General features: G+C 33.1%; 1 protein-coding gene across 8 annotated transcripts; it reads left to right on the forward strand.

Annotated features, from left to right (window-relative positions):
- Positions 1-3,306: 3,306 nt before the first annotated feature.
- Positions 3,307-7,797, forward strand: LOC114314136 (uncharacterized). 8 transcript variants are annotated; one of them, XM_082866696.1, is made up of 5 exons: positions 3,307-4,562; positions 4,895-5,024; positions 5,606-6,282; positions 7,161-7,504; positions 7,583-7,797. In XM_082866696.1, the coding sequence occupies exons 2-5, from the start codon at positions 5,015-5,017 to the stop codon at positions 7,689-7,691; spliced, it is 1,140 nt and encodes a 379-aa protein (XP_082722822.1). In that variant the 5' UTR covers positions 3,307-4,562; positions 4,895-5,014; the 3' UTR covers positions 7,692-7,797. The 8 variants fall into 8 exon arrangements, with proteins under 8 accessions (XP_082722822.1, XP_028116386.2, XP_082722821.1 ...); XM_028260585.2 differs by having other exon boundaries at positions 3,307-4,551; positions 7,155-7,504; XM_082866695.1 differs by having other exon boundaries at positions 3,345-4,562; positions 7,155-7,504.
- Positions 7,798-24,314: the final 16,517 nt, after the last annotated feature.

A 24,314-nucleotide genomic window follows, 5' to 3' on the forward strand; every position in this document is an offset into this window, starting at 1 on the left:
TGTGATGGACACTTGTTTTCCACAAACTTGAAGATCTTTTTGGTGTCTTTGATAGGTCAGGCTCTAGCTCATCATCACTTTGTGTTGATCCTGGCTCCTTGATGATTTCTAAACAAGGAGTTATCTCTTCCTCTTGTCTTTGCTCCCCCAGCTTTTCTTGTAACTGATTTTCTAAATTTCTGGAGTCTGGCAATGGTATATCTTGTGAAGACCACCAAGATGATGTTTCATCAAATACAACATTCCTCGAAGCATAGCAGCGGCCAGTCATGGGATTACAACATTGCCACCCTTTCTTTTGACTGTCGTAACCCACGAAGTTGCAACAAATTGTCTTCTTATCAAACTTGCTACGTAGATAATTTGGCACAAATACATAGAAGACACATCCAAATACTCAAAAGTGACTTACTGTGGGCTTTGTGTGCCATAACTTCTGGAAATGTGAGACCAGCCCCAAACCTGTTTACGGTAGCCTGTTGATCACATGAGCTGTTGTCTTCATACATTCAACCCAAATTTTGCTAGACACATTCTTAGCATGTAGCATACTCCGACAAGTTTCTGCAAGATGCTTATTCTTTCTTTCAGCCACTCCATTCTGTTATGAAGTACTTGAGTAGGTAAACTGATGTCAAATTTGGAATTCTCTAAGATAGTTAGAGAACTCATCTGAGGAATATTCTTCTCCATTATCTGTTCACAAGCATCGAATTTTTTTTCCAAGCTCGCTTTCAACCTTCTTACGAAATTCTTTGAACTTGGCCAAAACTTCAGACTTTTCTTTCATAAAATACATCCACATGTACTTTGAGAAGTTTTTAATAAAGGTCACCATGTAGCGCATTCCGCTGATTGATGCTTGCTTTACCGATCCGAAGACATCTGAGTAGATAAACTCTAAAGGTTCCTTAGCTCTATACTTTGAATCTTCGTATGGTAACTGATGTGCCTTACCATACTGACATCCGGCACAAATTGTATCTTCTTGAATATCTAGTTGAGGAAGGCCCTAGAGCATAGACTTCTTCATCATTATTTAGCTCATGTGACCCAAGCGCGCATGCCAAAGGTCTGCAGTCTCATTCTTTCGAGTCTTATCTACATAGGCTGATTCTGCTGACATTACGTAGATAGACTCCAACCATCTTCCCTCCATGATGGGAGTACCAGATAACTTAACCTTCTGGTAAACCTTCACATTCTCTGGGCCGAATAACACATAGTTGCCTGAGGATGTGAGTTGTGAGATTGATAACAAATTCTTCTTCATCCCTGGTACATGATAGACGTCCTGCATATGTATTTTGTTAGAGTTGAAGTGATGAGTGATGATTGTCTTACCAACATGGGTGATCGGCAACCTTGTATTATCAGCGGTCATTACTACTTGGCCTCTTTTGTACTCAGACATGCTGAACAACTTCTCCTCGTCACCAGTCATGTGGATAGAGCATCCTGAATCAACGATCCAATCATTGTTGTAATTGATTGCTTCAGTTTTAGACTTTGCCACAAGAGCCGACTCATTAGGCTCAGACACAACCGCACATACAGCCACTTCACTAGCGGTTGGACTATGTTGCTCTTGCACTTCCCATGCATCAAAGTCTACTTCTTCAGAGCAATAAGTCTCATTAGGATCGAACACTGCAAAGGATGCTTGGAAGTCCTATTTTTCCTCACTGTTGTCCTGGTGACTTTTGGATGTCACCAAGTTATCTTTTTCTTGCCTTCTCTTTGAACAAAAATATTTTGCGTAGTGACCTCTTTTTCCACATTTGTAGCACTTTATGTTACACCGCCAGGGTGCTGAGAATCGTCGATCATGTTTGTTGCTGCCAAATTGAGCTCCCCCTGTTTGAGAGCTCACATCTTGCTGCTGTGATTTGGCATGTTCTTCATTTTTCTTTGGTCTTATAGAGTTATGCCGTCTTGCTCCACCACGTCTTGCTCCACCCCTTCTATTATTACTACTAAAGAGTGCCTTCTCTTCAGTCTTTAATGAGACCCCAACCATTTGCTTGCATAGGCTTTCTTGATTGGCCAATAAATTCTCTAACTTTATAAGAGATGGTTGAATTGGCCAACCCCTTATAGCTATGATGAATACATTATACTCAGGCCTTAACCCGTGTATAATGATCCTCCTCATTCTTTCCTCATTAATATTTGCTTTAGGATCTAGATCTAAAATTTCATGACATAGCTCCTTAATTTTTGTGAAATATTCGCTTATGGACTTACTTCCTTGAGTGGTAGACATCAACTCATTTTCTAGATATTGGAGCCGAGCATCATTTGTTTTTGAAAACAATGATGCAAAGGTGTCCCATGCTGCCTTGGATGTGTCATCATTCCTGACGCGCTCGAGCAACTCATCCTCTATGGTTGTCTTGAGCACATACATTGCCTTTTCAGCCTTGATCTTCCATTTGCGGAGTGCCTCGGCATTTTCCGTGGAAGGTGGTGCAGTCTCATTTCCATTAACAACCTCCCACAAATCCTATCCTTTAAGGTAGGACTTGATGCGACTCTGCTAACTCTGGTAGTTGTTGTCGTTGAGTCTTGTGACTCCACTCATTTTGTTCGCAAGATCTACCATCGTGACTTGGTGTGATCCTCCTGCACTTTCACCAAGTAAGTGTGGTCTCTAATCCACAAGCTTCACAGTCTTAAGTTGTGCACAATCAACTCAAGAAAATGGTCCTTGACCGCCTTGCTCTGATACCAAATTGTTGAGTTAGAACACAACGGCTATACAAAAAAGAATCTTTATTTAGATGTAAAGATACACTCAATTATATAAGAAGACTCTCAAGGACACCTCACTTTTGGAATCACTCACACTCAAGCACTGGACTCCACTCTTGATTGTTGTGTCTTGTCCCTTTCAAATGAGATCACTTCCCTTTATATAGTCATCCATCTCCTCAATGGATGGCCAGGATCATTTTGATCCAAAGGCTATTATTAACCCTCTAGAATATTCTAGCATATACTCATACTTTCTAATATTCTAGAATTCTCTAAACTATTCTAGTATATAATAGTACTTTTTATACTTCTAAAATATTCTAAAACTTTCCGGAACCTTCTAGATTTCTTAAAATTTCTACAAGCTTCTCTAACGTTTCGGAATCTTCTACAATATTCTAGAATCTTTCGGATTTCTTTAGATCTTTTTAGAGTCTTCTAAATCTTTCCGGAGTCTTCTAGATTATTTACCATATGCACTTGATAGCCTAGATGATTCTAGAAAAGTCAACGATGACTCTTAACATGTTTGATCAGTGTGAGGTTTTCAATCATGATTATATAGGTGTACCCAAATGGCTAAAAATGTCAAGGGACGTTTGGTTGAAACCTGAAAGCTTAAACTCACTTGAATAGTTTCTAGTTTTTCTTTCAGTTTGTTACTTTTCTTTTATGGATTTCTCTTTTTTCCACTATTTATGGTTGCTGAAGTATAGATTAACGATCTTGGATTGTTGAGACTTGCTTTTTCATTGAATTCTCCCCATGTCGGTTATGTTTTTTGTATAAAATGTTTTCCCGTGTTTGGTTGCGACTTAAAACTGATGTGTTAATGGTTGGGCTGCGGTGGTGAGGTGGAAAATGGTTTTTGCCCAAGAAAGATTATATTTGTTGATTTTCGTTTTCTGTCATATCAAAACCCAAAAAATACGAAAAATATTTTTCAAAAACACATTGTGCTGAAATAAACAGAGTTCTAATGTTTGCCATTTTGCCCTTTCTTTTACTTTCTTGGTACCCAAATAGCTAAAAATGATTTGGTTGAAAGCTGAAACCCCCCACTTGAAAATTTTCTACTTTCTCTTTTTGTTTGTTAGGTTTCTTTCATAGATTTCCTTTTCTTCCTTATCCTGTTTATGTCTTCTTATCTTTGCTGAAATATATATTTCAACAATCATCGAAGCTCTAGACTTGCCTTTCAATGAATTCTCCCCATGCTTTAATGTTTGCCATTTTGCTCTTTCTTTAACTTTCTTGGTGGTACTTTTCTTCGCTGTGTTCTTTGTGGTACTTGAGTACTCCTTTATCTTCTTCTTTTCTTCCTCTAACTTAGCATTAGAATGCTAATAGGTGGCATTTTATTGGCTAATGATGAGTTTGGTTAGTGCCTTTCTAGTGGAATTTTGGGTTGGGCTCTCACTTCAAATATCACTTTGGTCATGTTGTCACCACAAAAACACGAAAAAACAAAACAAATTCTTTGGCCGTCACCAAATTTTCAATTTTTTCCCCCTTTCCATAACCCACCTTTTAGAAACACCAATTTTTTTTTTTTTTTTTTTTTTGTGAATTTTCAAAAACTATTTTTTGCAGAAAATGATGTGAAAACAGTAGAAGGTGTTTATAAAATTTTCATTGCTTTTGCTTCTAAAAATAAGAAAAAGGAAAACAGAACCAAACATGCCCAAAGATTTGCGCTCTGCAGGGTTGAGCTCTTAGCTCATCTACCGGTATTGCACATCGTAGGGTGATCCAAGAGAGAGGACTGGGATCTAACCAATTTAGTTACAACTCGTACGGCAATTGTATTATTCTATTCTGTAATTTTGTAGAATATTGGCTTTTCATTCTGTATCATATGCATCTGCTTTGTTTGAATTACAAAAATAGTTTGTTTATTATTCAGTTAGTATCTGCATTTTTGTTCTTGTTTTTATGCATTATTCACTAGTACTCTGTCAGTTGTATTCAAATATCAAAAAAGACGAGGACTTAACTAATATGTGCCATACATAAATATTGATTAGCTATACTTAATTGTCTTTGAATATTTATATGTAGGAAAAGAAAACGAAAAAGAAAATTGTCATTAGTTTTTGTTTTAAGTTTGATCTTTCTTGGTTGTCTGTTCTGATAGGTGCACCGAGAGGTGTTTATCTGCTCAAAATCTAAAAGCATAGTATTTTTGCTAGCAAAGATTTCCGGGAGCATATAAAATTTGAAGACTATGTTGCTGTTGTTGAGCCTTTTCTGAATCATGAAACTCGGTAATACTCTTCATCGTTGATCCATTAACTTTGAATTTTCCTCTGTTCGGTATCTTTTATTTATTGAAAGAACACAGATAAAGAACAAATCCACACACACACACACATATGTATCTGTTCCGTAACTAAATAAGGAAACTGTGAAAAAACTTTTAAAAAAAAATTAGAAAAAAAAAATCCTAAAATTAAATCTCCTAAAATAACTTATTAGAATCCTCCCACAGTATTGATGCATCTACAAGTTGCAATTTTAAGTAACCCATTACTTTCTTTCATGTGAGCAATGAAAAAGCACTGCAAACTTGCCCACTAGATTGTTCTATACCTACAATGGGTTGTGACAAGCCTCTAACGTTGTGTTTGGATTATGGATTTGAATAGAGATTTGAAAAGGTAAAGGAAAAATGTGGTTGAACACCATTTTGTATTGTGCACCCTTTTCGCCTTTGAATCCATTTCTCTATTTCTTTTTGTTCATATGCTTTTGTATGTAGGTTGCTTCACAAGATGATCTTAATGTCCATTCATTTATATATAGATTGTCTTATACTCTAGATTTGATTAATTTGCGTACCTCCTAGGTAATGATCATAATGATTATGAGCTTTTCAAATCTAATGACAATCCAGAGGAGATGGAAATTTTGAAGTTGGACAAAGCGGCTCATTTAGAGGATGAGTATATAGGTACTTGGCATCTAGGAAAACAGGAGTATCAAGTTAATTCAGATTCCTTTCTGCATAGCAAAGGAAATAGATGTGCAGTCAGGAACATAGTAAAATTTCACGGTTTCATGACTGAGGATGATTCGATTAACAGAAACGAGTGTACAACACTTTATGCCAAAACTCCGCTTGAACTGCAACAGAGGGAGGATAGAACTGGCCATTATACTGATGCGAGCATTATGGATTGCGAAATGCCAGAACGGGTTATTTTTCCACAAGAGGGCAATTATCAGGTTGTCAAAGACATTTGCGTCGACAGGGAAATCAAGTGTTCGATGGAAAATTGCGAGTTGGACCATAATGTCATCTCTTGTTTACTGAACTCTGATGCAGACACAGACATTGAATTGACAAAAGAAGCACCGAACGCCGCCACAGCGTCATCCATTTCTAATGCATCTGAATCTTTCCCGGACCACGACTGCATTAAGGATGCTGTCGAGCAGTGTGGTTCGATGAAATTTTCAATGGAACTTAATGGAGGTTTTGATGCAAGGACTGGACAAAGAGGTGAACAAAAAGATCACAAGGTAATTCCTCTACTGCAATAGACATTGTCCATTTATTTATTTGGTTAAAAAACATGAGTTATGTCACGAAACCTCGATAACGCTATGTTTGGATTTTGAACCTATTGTGTTGGTTTGTGATGCATCAATCTTTGTTATGCCTTTTCACTGCATTTGCTTTCTTGTTCTACAAGGCTAAGTTTGGATTTTGAATTTTTTTGGATTTGAGTAGAGATTTGTGAAAGAAAAATGTATCGGGAAGAAAATACGAATGAAATATAAGATAAATTTTTTTTTTTTTTTTTTTTAACTTTTCCCTTCCCTTTTTCTTTTTATCCAAATCCAAGATCCAAACTGATACCTTTAATTAGGATCAGTGAGACACGAAATCAAAAAGAAACAAATAAACATGAATTATAAGTCACACGCACACACAAAAACACCACGGCTGTTGCGGATTTACTATGATCATAATCAGTTACAAGCAAAATACAAAGATAACCGCTCTCCTCAACTACATATACATATAATTAAGGTTATAGGTTACAAAAGTGTAAACACCAAAACACCCTTACTCCAACAAATGCTACACTACATCCAAGGATGGATCTAAGGAGTTGTGAAGGGAGGCGACTGCACCTCCAAATTTTTAAAAATGTCATATTATATTAAATAATTTGAAATAATTTAAAATTACAAGAGTTTGCACCTCTAAATATACTTTTGCACCCTTATAGTGAAAATCCTAGATCCGTCTCTGGCTACATCTATCACTCCTAACTTGGAGCCAATGTCCGAAATTCTTGGCTTTATTTCATTCAAGTATGTAGAGCGCTTTAACATTCTCATATTAGAATTAGAATGTTTTGTTTTTGTTTTTGTTTTCTCAAAAGTTTCAGTTTTCAAATATGGCCACTGAAGTTGCTTCCAAGACTGAGATAGAGACTAAAAGCATCACTCATGATTGTGATTCATTAGTAACCAGAATCAATGGCAGACAGAAAAACCCGGGAATTGCAGATTATCAACCACCTCTTGAAACTGTAAACTTGTCCGAGGTTGAAAATGGGATATCAGAAAAATTGATGACATCAAGTCGAGCCTATGACCATGGAGAGTCCAGTTTCTCTGCAGTAGGTCCTCTTTCAGGGTCGATAGCGTTTTCTGGGCCAATGTCATATTCCGGTAGCATCTCTCTCCGGTCAAATAGCAGCAATAGTGTGCGGTCTTTCGCATTTCCAGTGTAAATTGATGCCTCATCCCAAATTTGTTTATCTAAAACTGGTTTGTGATAGTACTGACTTAGCTCGTAACCAAACAGATTGTCCTCGGAATGGAATGGCAGCCCTGTGAGAATGATGGAAGCTGACAGGAGACACTTGAAGAAGCACAGACGTTGGAGGACAGGTTTTCTCTGCTGCAAATCCTGAGAACTATATATATAATCCTCTTTTCTTTTCTTTTTTTTCTTTTTTACTCAGTTGTTATTTTTTGTATATATCCAATGATTAATAAGAACGTCAGTGAATTTCCATATCATAGATGCAACAAATTTCTCTTAGTTACGTAGTTGGTTTCTCTTGGTGTTTTGGCCTCTAAGAGGAACATCAATTTCTTGGGCACTAGGCCACGCACACTAATTATTATATCAATTAATGTATCAATACATGTTATAATATTATAATTTTAAACCTATGAATCTCACTCATTATACAAACTATAAAAACTTAAAGCCAATAAAATTATGTCACATCATCCATGAATACACTAATTGGTATACCAATTAATGCGTGTAGCTTTATTCTTGTTGTAAAAATTGTGTAATTAAATAAATAAATAGATTCATGCTTAAAAAATTAAAATTCCAGAACCAGAAAACATGCTAGAAATTATAATTGGATGAACAAAAATACAAAACAGAATGAAACAAGAAACGAAATCAAATCGAAGCCTACACTAGACAGTTTCCTTAAAACAGATTCGTCGCCTCACTTATTGGGGTGCTAGAGGTTGTTCGACATCTGTCTCCTAAGATACGACCGTTGGACCAGCTATAGAAGGGCACCTACTGAGTAGCTTCGGGAAACGAAACTTAGGAAGAACACAAAGATTGCAAAATTTCTGAGAGATGAAGAAGCTCCCCTGTAACACATGCAGAATTAACTCTACAAAACTTATGGATTTAATCCATCATGAATAGAGTAGTTACTAGCTATTATACACATATGTGTTATGTATATTCCTGCAGCCATATACCTGACTTGGCCCCAAAAAAATTAGGTTTGTGGATCACCAATCCGGCCAACCCAAACCCAAGTCCCAAAATCCTGACCCACGAATCATGGACCCAGACTCGGCCCGAGAGGGCCGGCGACGTGAGCGCGTGTGTGTAGCAATTTTTGCATAACCAACTTGGACCATAATTTTGGTCCAACCCATTCTTAAAGCATCCATAACTCTCTTCCTTCAGAAAATTTGGATGCTCCAAAGGGCTCACATCCTTAGGCAAAAAATAAGTTTTAAATACCCATCAATGCTCTCCTACAATCAATGTGGAATAGGAGGTTAAACACCTTTCCCAATACCTTTTTCATGAGGCCAACTAAATGAGTCAATTTCACATTCAAATCTTAATGATTTTTTGTCATTCTTTTTGTAGTGTAAAGATTTTATTACAAAGAATCTAAACCCACTCTAATCCACCACAATTGAGGATTGGCACCCACTTTAATATTGCATTAAAGTAATTAAAAAACTATTATTTTCCAACAATTCTTTCTTTGGTTATATTTGAATCATAAATTTGAGTAAGGATTTGGAAACATCTTTTCTCTTTCTTTTTTTAAATTCATATCCAAATCCATGCGCCACATCTCTGCACAGGAAGGTAATGCTGTGTACATCTGACCTTTCTCAAACCATGCAAACTTTGTGCGCTGGGCCTACCTTTTATTAGTTGGATTAGAAAAATGATGGAAAAGAAAGTGAACAGATTTTTGGGTTAATTACAAAAAAAAATTCCAAGATTTCAAGTATTTTTCACTTTAAATGTTTGTATATCAATTTCGACAAATTAAACCCTAAAGTTTTATCCGTGTATCATAAAGAAAACCCAGACTATAGATTTTATTGCAGGATTAGGAACTTTGAAGTAGAAATTGCACTTAAGAATATAAAATTGAATAAGGTTTTAGGACCCGATGATATCTCTATTGAAGCTTAGAAATGTTCAGATAAGAAGGGGTTGCTTGGTTAACTAGATTTTTTAGTAAGATTTTGTTGACTAAGAAAATGCTAGAGGAGTGGAAGAAGAATATTTTAGTGTCAACCTATAAGAATAAAAGAGATATTCAGAATTACAACAACTATAGAGTAATCAAGATGATATGTCATATAATAAAAGTGTAGAAGAGAGTGATGGAACGTCAATTGCGAGATATAACAGAGATGTCAGAGAATTAATTTAGATTTATGCCTGGTAGGTCAACAATAAAAGCGATGTATCTTTTGAGGAGAGTAATAGAAAAGTATAGAGAAAAGAAAAAAAAATATTCATATGATTTTTTTCGATCTTGAGAAAATATATGATAGTGTCTCTGGATATAATTTGGTGAGTGTCAGAGAAGAAAGAGGTAACAAAAGATTACATTGATGTTATTACGGACATGTATGAATGTGTGGTGACCACTATCAGGTCGCTGCTGGAGAGACAAATGAATTTTCAATTATTGTGGAGTTACACCAATGATCAATTTTAAGTCCTTTTCTTTTTACTTTAGTTATGGATAAGTTGACGAGAAATATTCAAGATAACGTGCCATTGTGTATATTTTTTGTAAATAATAGCGTGTTAGTGTATGAGATTAGAGAATAAGTTGACACTAAATTGGACACTTAGAAGCACTTGAATCTAAAGGATTTAGGATAAGCAGAACTAAGACAGAATGCATAGAGTGTAATTTTAGTAATAGTAACAATGAAAATAGTAGAGAAGTGAAGATTGAAAACCAATGACTACCTAAGAGTGAACGTTTTCATTATTTTGGACCGATTATCACAACAGCTGGGAGATTTGAGCGGACGTGATCCATAGAATTTAAGCAGGGTGGCTTAAGTGGAGAAGTGCGTCTGAAGTACTGTTGATAAACGAGTACCCACTAGATTAAAAGGAAAGTTCTATAGAACTGTTATTAGATCAGCGATATTGTATGGGAACGGAATGTTAGGCAACTAAAAAATAATATATAGATAAGATGGACATTGCTGAGATGATGATACTAAGGTAGATGTGTGGCAAGACTAGAAAAGACAAAGTTAGTACCGATAAAAGATAAGTTGAGAGATAGTAGAATGAGTTGGTTTAGTCATATACAACGAAAACCAACAGAGGCAGTAGTAAAGAAATGTGGTACAGTATTGGAAGATAGCAATGTTGGGGGAAAGGTAGGCCTATATCGACGTAGATTAGTGTAGTAAATAGATATATATGAATCTTCTTAATTTGACTAGCCAAATGGCCATTGATAGAGTCGAGTGGAGAATAAGAATTCATGTAACCGACCTCATTTAATGGGACTTAAGACTTGGTTTGGTTGGTTTGGTTCTATCCGTGTTTCAATTTACCCTAACCGTCTATCTTCGTTTGTGTAAGGTAACAGAAGAGGTTTAAAGTGAAAAACATGTGAAATTTTAGAGTTTATTTTGTAATTAATAAAAAAGGGTTAATTATAAAATAAATTCTAAGGTTTCACGTATTTTTTATTTTAAACCCCAGTATTTTTCACTTAAATTCCATCTATTATCTTATACAGATAGAGATGGTCGGAGGAGACAAATTGAAACATGGATGAAACTCTAGAGTTTAATTTGTCAAAATAAAAATACTGAGATTTAAAAGTGAAAAACGTGTGAAACCTTAAAAAAAAAATTAAAAAAAATTATAATTTACCCTAGATTTTTTATTTTGTTTTTTTTAGACTTACCCATAAAAACATGTATAAGTAATGTATTTCGTTTTCATTTTCCTTGCTTTTAACAAATTTAAGATCTACACACACGGTGCAAGTTGTCATTGCAAATATTGAAATTTGGAAGCCACCTACATGTTTCTTTGTCGGTATGAATGACAATGGGGCGGAGCCAGGTTTGTGGTGTTCCGTCCCTGCTTCGTTTCTTTCTCAAGATGGGAAAAAAATGAGGAGGTGACAGGAGTGGAGTGGGAGCGAGTTGATGTTCGTGTAATTTGTTTCTCCTAGGAGGGGATAGTATTAACGAGAGAGGTGAGTAATTAGAGTTAAAAAGATAAAAAAAGAGAGAGACGATTGAAAAATAATATATAAAAATATTTTGGTGTTTACTTTTATTATAGTGGAATTTGGTCAAAATTTCTTCGTAATAAAATTTTAATACATTAAGGATAAGTACAAAAAGTTTTTTTTGAAAAATCTAACAAATATTACTATTATTAAAATATTAAACTTTAAAAATAATATAATTTTTTATGTAGATATCAATTTTTAATAAAATCAATATTTTTAGAATTCTCTCATGAAAATCTATCAAAAAAGATTCATGTTGATTATGAAATTCTTTATAATAAAAAAAAATTATTACTGTTAAAATTGATGTAAACAGTAACAATAACATATTAATCTGTTTGATAGTAACATGTTACTCTGTCTCACAGTAATATGTTAATTACTCTGTTTGACGGTAATATGTTACTCTGACAATATTATTTAAACAAATATATATATATATATATATATATATATATATATATATATATTACTTTATCCTTACTCAATTATGTGTTTTCTCCTTAAGGGTTCATGAAAAAAAATAAATTGAACTGTCTTTTTTACCAAATAATGATCTAATGGAAGAATTTTAACTAAATTTCCCTTTATAATATGTAATTAATATCTTGGTAAGAGGTATGGGGAAACGACGATTGTTATCTCCTTAACACAACTCCAATTCCTGGGGCCATTCTGAAGATGCAAAGACATCAACAACAGCATGAAGAAGAAGTGAAGATTAGGCCTACAATTGTCTTGTAATTAAAATTCCAGATCCCAACATAGGCCACCATTTTAAAATCTCACTATGCCGTGAACTACAAGACACTACTATGACTTGTCTTAGTCCTGAAGAAGACCCTAACCATAACCACGCTCTAGTGCCTAGCACGGTCCGAGCCTGTAGATTAGGATAGGAGGGTGTTGGCTTCATTAGGCTAACAATTGGTGGCCGTGATTGATAACGGATCAGGATAGGACTATTAATTTTATCTCAAGATAAAATTATCCCACTTTACATCTTGTCAACTTATTCAAAAATACCTTACTGGTGGATAACGGTCTCGTTTGGTGTAATTGTTAAAACAGTTTATAAATTATAACTTAACAGATTATAAATTATGACTTTAATTAAAAGTTATTAATCTGTTTGATGTAACTGTTGAATTATACATTTAAGTTACTGAGTAGTGTTTATTAAATAAGCTGTGAAATAGTTTTTTTAATTAATTTTTATTTTTTGTTTGTCTAAATTTCTCATAAAAAATAATAATAATAATCTATAGTCCATTTGGGTCTTTTTCTATTTTTAAAAAAATAAAAAATAAAAAAAAATTAAGAGTATAACCATAAATTAACATGTCTACAGCAGAAGCTGATAATCAGAAATAGGGGTGAGCAACTTCTCAGAATCAACTTTTTTGAATTAAAATAAGCTGTTGGAATCAGAAGCTGTTTGAAATAAGTTTAACCAAACAGTCCAAAATAACTTTTTCAAAGCTAAAAATCATAAATTAACTCTAAAAACCTGAAACAAACACCCCCAACTTATCCTGCTTTTTTCCTATGTATATCAAACATTAGTGTTACTTGACGATTTTTTTTTATTTTTTTATTTTTTTTCCTCAATGGCCTTTCTTGAAACATTTCAAGTTTTCATTGCCATCAATTTCCTCCAACTTCTTGTTAATCTTAACCTGGCTTATAAAATTATTTAGAGTAAATTATAAATGTATTCTTTGAAGTTTGCTTAAAATATAAATTTTTTCTTGTGTTTTAAAAAATTACAAATATCCCTCTTAGTAGAATTTTTTATGTAACAAAATTAACTAAAAAAATTTAATTCATAATTGATCTCCTATACAATAACAAAATTACTTAAATTATTAATTAAAATATATTTTTAATATCATTAAAAACTGTTAATTAACTTGATGATTTATTAATAAAAGGGACTTAGTCCCAAGGAGGTCATGGGTTCAATTTCTCTTAGGAAAAATGAATTAAGGGAGTGCAAGCACTTAGGTGCTTTGCTAAGGGTGGAAAGATTTTCTTCCACAGGTGCTAATCTAACAACTAACATTTGCCAATTAAAAAAAAAAAAAGAAAAAAAAAAGGGCGATTTGTTATGAAATTAGAAACCCTATGGGGTGGAATGTAATTTTCAAAACTATAAGGGGCGATTCGTATTTTAATCAAATCTCAGGGAATGTATTTTCAATTTACCCAATTATTTATATCAATTAAGACTTAATGTAATATCAAGAGAAATTGAATTTAAAATATTTTAGTTAGGACTATTAAATAAATCAAGTTCCTCAAATTTGACTTGTGCTTGGTTAGTTCAAGATCAGCTTGGCATGTAAACAAATTAAATTTAAATACAAAATAACTTATTATTTGGTTTGACAAGCTTATATATCCCATAAAAAAAAGGCTAAATTACAAATACATCTCTTCAGATTTAATTAAAATACGAATCGTCCTCTGTAGTTTTGAAAATTATATTCCACCTCCTGAGATTTTTAATTTCATAACAAATTGCTTATTTTATTAATAAATTATCAAGTCAATTAATAATTTTTAATGATGTTAAAAATATGTTTTAATTAATAATTTAGGTAATTTTGTTATTGTATAGGAGAGTAATTATGAATTTCATTTTTTTTAGTTAACTATGTTAAATAAAAAATTCTTTTAAGAGGGTATTTGTAATTTTTCAAACTACAGAGGACAATCTGTATTTTAAGCAAATCTCAAGAGGTGTGTTTGTAATTTACCCTAAAAAACAAGTTACTTGAGTTTCATTCATATTTGACTCGTTAAAAATTCATTTCAGATCGATTAGTTATCTAATCAAGTCAAATTTAAACATTTTTTAAAATTTATTAAATTTTCAAATTAAATTTAAATAAAATACTACTGGACTTGACTCTATTGGTTTATAATTCTAATCATATAGTGAGACAGACAAATGGCAAATATCATAAGGGCGCTGATTGAGGGCCCGAGGCTTCGGGGCTCGAATGCCCCGAAATGCCATTTTAGGTAAAAAAAAAAAAAAAAAAAAAAAGGAAAAAAGAAAGAAAAAAAAAAAAACAGTTTTCAAAAATGGAAATTAGGGGTATTAGGGCCAACTTTTTTAGGGCCACCAATCATTTTCCATATCATAATCCATGCCCTGCACCACATTATTACTGAGGCCACCCCCCACCATGTGCCAAAAGTCCAGGCTCTGTTTTCTGATCATGTACGGACACATCACTTCTTGTTCTTCTTCTTATCCATTAGTTTACAAATAAAAAATAAATAAAAATTGAAAAGAGATTTCCATCTTGTTTTTGTTTTCGTTTTTTTTTTGTTTTTTCTTCAACAGTTTTATTCATAATTTAGAAAACACCCCCCCCCCCCCCCCCAAAAAAAAAAAAAAAAAAAAAAAAAACCCAACATTTTTATATTTGTTTGGTTAATCACATATTTTACTTATTAGATGCATCGAGATAAGCTCTAAAATTTTAAAAAATAATAATAATAAATTAAATATGAAAAAAAACTAAAAAAACATAGGAGTAACTACATTATTTATTGGGAGATGTCTCGCATTTACAAGAGTTGGCCAGAATGGGGCCACGAAGTTATAAAGAATGGGTCACAATGAGGCTCATACTACATGGACTAATTATTACCTGTGGGCCAACTTAAAAAGCCCACTATGCAATATTTAAAGTTAAAAAATAATAATCCAAAGGAAACCTAACGGGTACCTTTTGAAATTCTAATTTTCCCCCCAAAAAGATGATTACATTGTTTAAGTTAAATCCTTTTTTTGTTCTCAAACACTCAAATTTAACTTTTTTTGAGTTATAATTTAAAAAATGCTTATAAACTCTGTCAAATGGGCTCAATATCAAGTGAGGGACGCTATATCCCAATTTAGAATTTTTTATTTCACTCTCTCAAGTCTTCTATTTATCACATAACTAAAATCAGAGAAATATATTTGATAATAAAGATTGTATTTGGAGCAAGAAGATAGAAAATAATGGGACAAAGGATACTCAAACGTTATATCGCCATCTTGTCCCTATTCCTATTCATCAAACAAATGTAGCCTAAATGCCAAAGTATAGAAACAACCACAAGAATGAGATTAAGATTGCCTATTCCGTCTCATTTGTTTTATTGTTTTAAATTACTTCTTTACCATAAAATGAAAGTAAAAAAATCTAACAATTCGATTCCTTTGAACCAAGCATTTGTACTCTACCAATGGTATGTTCAACTTGATAGAAAAATAGGAATGGCAATCATCGATAATCCCGCGAGGGTGTTTATCATGCAAGAAAATTGAGAATCCAGAAACTAAAAATAATGGTGTAAGAGTTGGTATTCAAGTACTTTGTGCCATGTTTATAACCATGAATATATAGGCTTAATGGTGTCTCTGGGAACCATTGCAACTGTTGGGTTTATTTCATAAACCCAATAGACACAACTCTTCTATGAACCGTTGTGACTCAAAGGTTTAAACTCAAATCCTTCTACATTTCCATATTGTTTTCTCTTTCTAGCGGGAAGGTTTGTACACCACTACTTTATAGGTTATAATCCTGTGTGAGAGGATCCATCATATTATGGTGCGATCACTCCTTATGCATTCATCTTCCACTTGATTACACTATAATGAGGTGATAAACCTAAGTTGGGCATGTTTACCTTGGTACCAAAATTTTGTCTCATGCCAACTTTTATCTAAGAAATTACCTCATATATTAACGTCCGATTGTGACTTGACCATATGTACGCACAATGTTGCCACCAATTTGACCACACTCGTACGAATGTATTCTCTCACTGACAACACACTCCAGATAACTTCAGTTCACTATTTTTCAAGTAAACAGCATCAATTTGCAGTGCTGGGTTCATAGTCCATAATCAATTACTATTGACGACTTCAACCGCACACATTCCTCATGTGTTGACTTGCGCCAAAATTATTATTAAATACTTCCTCTAAGGCCTATTCTTAAAGATTTTCCTTAACACACCTTATTAGCGACTTTTTATTGATCAAGCAAACAACATTACCTAGTCAGCATGTTGCATATCATAGACTTTACATCTCATGCTAACTATGATATTCGTACCTTGCCAGTTCCTCTACCTTATCACTTGACCAAATACATATTTCCATGTAAGATAAAGTCACATAACATCAGTTATCCAAGCGCCCCTAAAGTCATCATACTATGCTCTTATATAACTAGCTAAACCACATAGTTAGGCATTTTTCAATCTCATATTAGCTACATGTTCTCTGAATTTTTTTAGAGATAACCCTTTGGTCATAGGCTCGACCGCTATCTTTTCTGAGGGTATAAAGTCGACTTTAATTTCTCTCATCTCCACTATATCCTGAATATAGTGATAACTTAAATCAATATGTTTTCCCTTAGAGTTATTCGCCCTATTTTTTATTAATGAGATGGCAGACTGATTGTCACAAAACATATTGACCGGTCTGGCAGGTATACCTAATTGTAAACTATCAACAAATAACTTTATCTAGACCGCATTACTAACCGTTGTGCTGCAAGCTATGTACTCAGCTTCCATAATGTACTTTGCAACATAACTTTGTTTCTTACTTAACCAATAAACTGTTGTTCCACCAAATAGGAACACATGGCCACTAGTAGATTTTCTATCATTTACATCTCCTGCAAAAACCGTGTTAGTGTATCCTTTTATTTCTAGATCACACAAACCAAAACACAATTTTAAACACTTGGTACCTTTTAAATATCTGAATATTCTTTTAACTAGATAGGATTGAAACCTACTTACCAATCCTATTGCATGACTGATGTCAGGCCTTATGCTTGTTATAGCATACATCAGGCTGCTTACTGTTACGACCCAAACCCGCCCCTATAGGTTTAGCGTCGTAACTGGCCAGTAATCATTGGATTACCGAAGGCTTCTTAACAATTAGACTTGTAATTAGAGGCTGCGGAAGTAAATACATAAAAGAAAAATATACATAGTCCCTTGAGCTATGCAAACATACATAGGTCTGATAATCTTAACTTTTATAAACATACGAGTGACGTCATAGATACAGTATTTACACGTCACCTCATGTACATATAAAAGGAAAACTTGTTCATAGAGCAAAAGGAACAGTCTTATGCATTCATATTAACATAGCCACAAGACATGACTTGATCTGGAACCTCCTCGTGAGGCACAAAAGGTAGTTGACAAACACAATACGAGATGCTTCAGGCGTCATCTTAAGCCTAATCACGAACCTGCTCACCTACATACATAATAAATAATTAGTGAGCGAAGGCCCAGTGAATAATAACAAAGTAAAGGGATAAATGCATGATGTCCCATAACTGTGTCTGAAACCAAAGTTCACATTCCTATTCTCATTCTGAACATGTATACCAGGATCAGAGATTCATGCTAAGGGGTTGTTTGGGATGTTTTAAATAAGTGCACTTTTTGACTTTTTATGAAATATGGGTTGGGTTTGAAGTGATGTGGTAGAGATTCATGCATCTTACATGGTGCATTCATATTCTCATTCTTAGTGTTTTCTACCCTTTATCCTCATTATAGTGTCTTAATCATGGCCTAGGAATGCCTAGGATAGAATGAGGATGCAAAATTACATTAGAAAACATTTTCCAAAACTTGCTGAAAACAGGGTCCACGCTCGAGTGTGGCTTTCCTCGCTCGAGCGGACATGCAAAATGTGAGGGTTCGCTCGAGCATAACTTCCTTCGCTCGAGCGGTCTACAAACTTTGAAAAAGTATTGGTTGCTTGATTTTCACGCTCGACGGACGCTCGATCCCCGCTCGAGCGTGACTTTTGTCGCTCAAGCGTGCTGCAAAACACAAGAACTTCTGAGGGCTTGCATTTCATGCTCGAGCGTACTTCAGGTCGCTCGAGCGGAAGTGCATGCACTCAGAGTGGTCGCCCGAGCGTGAATTCCTACGCTCGAACGTAGATACAAATTTTGGAATTTCCAGATTTGATCTCCAAGTTCAAAACTTAATCTTTAAACACCAAAACTTGATTTTTCTGGGCCAAAACTTGAGACAATGCATGGAAACTCTTAAAATAACATGAATTAAAGATCATTTCAAGAAATCATCACCCAATAGCTTGCTAATTGTGCAAAATTCAACTTGAAGTGTAGGAACATGCTATAAATATGACATGCACACATAATTTGAGTTCATAGTTTCCAAAACATGATCAAATGAAATATTCAACTAAAAAACATCGTGAATTCTTGATTACAACCAAAATATGAACATATATGTGAAATTTCTCATGAAAAGAACTTCAAAACTTCATGATATGGACATGCATGCATGGAATGACTTACAATTCCCAAGTTCTAACTCAATTCTTGTATAAATCAACATAATTCTCTTGAGTTCATGCATTATAGTCTAGATTTCAAGGTTTAAGAATAAAATTCTTACCATGAGGCTTGAGTCCACAAGTGTTGAACTTGTTCCTTCTTAAATTCTCTTCAATTTCTCTAATTCTTGCTAGCTTGGCTTCAAATTGACTCCAATCTCTTCCCCTTCTCTCACTCTCTCACGGTTGTGTGTGTGTATAGGCTCAAGAGTGTTGAATGAAGGAAAGAGAGATGAGTGGAGGTAATAGGTGCATTATATAGGCTTGCCCATTGATAGTTAATTAAGGCTAATCACATGGGCATCAAATTAATCTATTTAAATCGTTCCGAATCGAATTTTAATTGAACCTACCATAAAATTCTAAAAATTCCAAATAGCACATATACCAAGTCAATTTCTGAATCGGATGCCAATAAGGCCTTCAATTCGCAGACCGAAATAAAAGCATGGACTGATATTTTTATGTTAAACAGATATAAACACAAAATAATGCAATGCACATATAATGAACTCAGGATTTCTTCTTAATTACTTGTTAAACGTAATTAAGTATGGATTAACGTTAATCATGGGTCGGGGTTGTTACACTTACTGCTTGAGCATATGAGACATCTCTCATGTCCTCAATTTTAGATTTGGTTTGAGGACCTATATTTTTACTAAGACTTTGTCCTTTACAATAGGTGTGCTTAAAGAATTACAATTATCCATATTATCCATATATTTCTCTTGATCTATATACAGTAACTTTGAATTTCTATCTCTTGAAATTCTAATTCCCTAAACATAGGTTGTGGACTTATGTCTTTCATTTCAAATCTAGATACCAAGAAAGTTTTAGTTTTCTTAATCATATTTGGACAATTTTCGGCTAACAACATGTCATCCACATACAAAAGACAATACTTGTCATTACTTTTCCAAAAACAGACACAGTGATCATGGACTCACAACATAGCAAATTTCTTAAAATGGCTTGGTGGAATTTCAAGTACTAGTATCTTGAAGATTGTTTATATAGAGGTTTTTTTCAATTTGTAGACTTTATCCTCGTTACCTTGGATTTGAAAACCATCGGGTTGCATCATATAAATTTTCTTTTTCCCTTCTCCATTGAGAAAAGTTATTTTAATATCTAACTAATGCAATTCCATATCCATCCTGGCTACGACAACCATTAGAATCCTTATTGAGGCAAATTTTGCAATACGTATATACGAAGTCTACTCCAGGTTATTGAGGAATCTCTTGGCTAATAGCCTTGCCTTGTATTTCTCCAAACTTTCATCTACTTTGAATTTCTTTCTAAGAACTTATTTGCAACCAATGGCTTTTCTTCCATTCGAGAGATCGGTTAATTCCCAAACATCATTTTTCTTAATCGAGTCAAGTTCTTCATTTATTGCTTCAAGCCATTCTGTAGCGTCACTACTGCTCATTGCTTCCTTATAACTAGTAGGATCATCTACTAAGTTATTGAGTTTGTCAACTTGAAAAACATAATGATCTTTCAAAACCGTAGATGGACATTGTCTTGCTCTCTTACTCCCACTTATCTCAAGAGTTGAAATAGGTAAAACAACGTCACTTTGTTTTATTTTCCTCTCACTATTAGGTTGATTTGTGGGAACTTGTGGTTCTTGTGACAAATAGAGAAGAGAATAATCTTGAGAATAATCTTCAAGCCATTCGTACTTTCTATTAATCCACATTTAGGATTGTAAAAACGATAACCACTTCCATTTTCAACATAGCCAATAAACTTGCATTCCCAAGTTGCACTGCCTAATTTATTCCTTCCTGCTAAAAAGAGAAATAATCTAACAACTAACCACTGACTTTTGCCGATCAAAAAAATATATATATTTTTGTATTAATAAATATTTTTCTTAAAAAAAACACTTTTCCTGCCAGAAAGAGAAGCAATCTGGAAATATAGAAGGCTTTGAGTTTGAACCTTTGAGTCGCAAACCCAATAGTTGCAATGGTTCCAAGAGACATCATTACTTGAATACCAACTCTTATACCATTATTTTCACTTTCCGGATTCTCAACTTTCTTGCGTGATAAAACTCTCGCGGGATTATCGATCATTGTTATTCCTATTTTTCTATCACAACTTACATACTTCAAGTTAATCGACTTTTTTAGTACAATTTTTTGAAAGCTGAAAGCTAAAGTCAAAAGCATCTCTCAATTTTTAAATAATTAATTTTTTTAATTTATTTAAATTATTTTTATCCAATAAACGGTAAGTAAACATTGCACCAAACAAATAATCAGGTATAAACCAAGAACTATCATAATGTATACTTTTTCTCATATAAATGTAAAAGCTACAAGTTCACATCAATGTATAGAGAATAGAGTACATCGGGGTGTTACAATTCAAAACGGTGATTATAATTGATTTTAATTTAGAAACACGTAGTAAATTATTTGGTGTAATTTTTATTTAAACTTATTAGATAAAAATAAATTAAACAAGTTTAAAAAATTGATTCTTTAAAAGATGTAGAAGAAGTATTTTTATTTTTTATTTTTTTATTATCTACTTTTAACTTTCACGAATCTATCCAAAGAATGACCATCATTATAAAAAATAAAAAATTAAAAATTAAAAAATAAAACAATACTAATAATAATAAACAAAAAAAACAAAAAAATAAAAGAATTATTACAAGTTTTGATGTTAGAAAGAAGACACCAAACCCAAACGCAAGAGTTGAGTATATGGATACCACTTGTACACATGGAAAGTAGGAAGGGTGTATTTGTGTGGACCCCCACATTAAGAAGCTACTACTTGATCCAACCTTTTATTAGTATCAACCCACCTAACGCACAACACTCACAACTCATCCACCACTTCTTTTTCATCATCACACACTACAAATTCTACTATTCTATTGTAATATATTGAAAGCTTCCATTTGATACTAAAATTTAATTTTAAACTTTACCGGACCACATCGTTTACACTAATTACAGGCCCGCATAAGATAATTCATTAAAAAAAATAGCCGAGATTCTCTCTAGTTTAGTAATGCTGTGTTTGGTTAGAAGATTTGAGAAAGAATTTAGAAAAGGAAAGGAAAAAGGTGTGTGAAACTAGGTAAAATGTATTTATATTTTATTTACATTTTACCTAACTTTTCCCTTTCCCTTTCTAATTTCTTCCTCAAATCCCTCAACCAAACACGACGTAAATGAACTTGATGGAACTATGTAGGGTTGTGAGGCTCATCAAAACTCATACCTGATAATTTGAACTTGTTTAGAGCGTAATATATGGATCATTCATGAAATTTTTTAAAACAATCTGATAATTATAATTAGAAAAAGATTACCATATACATATTTTTTGGGTGCATATGGTATGCACTTTATGTTAAAAGTATATATATATATATATATATATATATATATATATATATATATATATATATATATATTTTATCACAAATGTATAATTTTTGTCACAAGAAACATAATTTTTTTTTTTCACAAGCAAAATAACTTTTTTGTCTTCATAAAAAATATAAGTTTTTTACTTTCCAGAAAAAAAAAAAATATATATATATATATATATATATATATATATAAGTTTAGTTATATGTAGCTTTTAAGTTCACATCATAATTTTACTATTCATAGTTTTCATTATAAAAAATTCACAATTTTTATCACAAAAATTAGTGTTTGGTATGGACTTTAAATCATGACTCCACACCCACTTTTGAGTATGATATTTGATTAAAACTTTCAAAAACTAATTTCACATCATTTTAGAAAACTCGTTTCAGGCATGATTTAAATTTTGAAAATTGGTTTACCCGGTCGTCCTTCCGGACATCCGGCCGGTTAACCAGAACAGTGTAATTTTTTTTTTTTTTTGCAATTGGCACTTGTTATTTTTTATATATTAAATAAAAAATATTTTTTGAATTTTTTAAAATTTTTTATGAGTTTTAAATAGAATTTTGAGTTGTATATTTGATTATGATTTATAAATTTTTGAATCAAATATCATATGTCACATCAATTATTCAAAACTCATAACCAAATAAATTTTTCATACTAAAATCATAATTTCAAAACTCACAAACTCAAAATACAATTTTATTCTTAAATTATAATTCTAAAACTCTTTCAAACGTAACCATAATTTTTCTTACAATGTGTAAGTGCATATTATAACATTTCCCTTGTAGCAATGATATTTTATGCAATTTGTATAAAAAAAAATGAATGATAATTTTTTATAAAGACAAATATAAAAAATTAATATAGTTATAAATATTAAATTAACTTAAATTTTTTTTTTATAAATAATCCATACATTATATCACAAAGAAATTAACGATTTAAATAATGTACTGCATGCAAGGTTTGGTTTGGGATGTTAAAAAAAATTCAAAAAGTTACAAAAGAAATAAAGTAAAAAAGTCATCACTATTTACAAATTAAAAATATAAAAAAAATAATATACATAATATTTTAACAGCTCCGATTCAGACCACTAAACTACGACCACTAATCGGAGCTCTAATTACGTGGTATCAAATAAGGAAGGAAAAATCAGACCTTCATATTTCAGTGTGTGTTTCACGCACTGTGAAAAGAAAAAAAAAAAATTCCCGCCCAAAAATCTGATAACAAAGGGAGAAGAAATCGTGTCTATTCTAAAGCTCTATTCCAGGGAGAAGAAATTGTGTCTCCGTCCCCATTTTCGTCTCACTCAAGCGTCTTCCCTCTCTCGTCTGAATCGGGGCTGTTCCAGGGAGAAAAAATCGTGTCTGCGTCCCCGTCTTTGTCTTGCTCAAGCGTCTTCCCCCTCTCGCTCAAGCGTCCTTCGCCGTCCCTCTCCTCCACCATCCGACGTATTCAAGTTAGTGCACCGTCTCCGGCGTCTTCGTCCAGCGTCTCCCTATCCGATTGTTGTCTCTCATCCAGGTAAGTTTATCTGTGGCTTTTGTCCATCTCTTCCTCTATACTTACACATATACATACATATATATATATATATATATATATAAAATAAGATTTTGAGAATGCCAAATATGTAATGAAATATAATTTCTGTTAATCTGCTATGGAAATTGTTAATTAACAGTTTTAAGCTCTACAGTTTTAATCTATTAATTAACATATTTCTGTCAAAATTAACAGTTTTAATATGTGTTCAAAATTTCTGTCCAAAATCTGCAAATTAACAGATTATAACAATTTACAGTTTGGATAGTCCAAATCTGTTAAATTGTTTCAGAATCTGTATATTGTTTGGGAATGCTAATTTGTTAA

The sequence above is a fragment of the Camellia sinensis genome, chromosome 4 (genome assembly GCF_055761805.1).
Source record: "Camellia sinensis isolate YWXY chromosome 4, ASM5576180v1, whole genome shotgun sequence".
NCBI classification, from domain to species: domain Eukaryota; kingdom Viridiplantae; phylum Streptophyta; class Magnoliopsida; order Ericales; family Theaceae; genus Camellia; species Camellia sinensis.

Bases quoted from the DNA above. Each gene is read 5' to 3' on its own strand.
- LOC114314136 (XM_028260585.2), top strand. The intron at 6,283-7,154 runs GTAATTCCTCTA...TTTTCTCAAAAG, and splicing joins GTGAACAAAAAGATCACAAG to TTTCAGTTTTCAAATATGGC. The intron at 7,505-7,582 runs GTAAATTGATGC...GTAACCAAACAG, and splicing joins CGGTCTTTCGCATTTCCAGT to ATTGTCCTCGGAATGGAATG.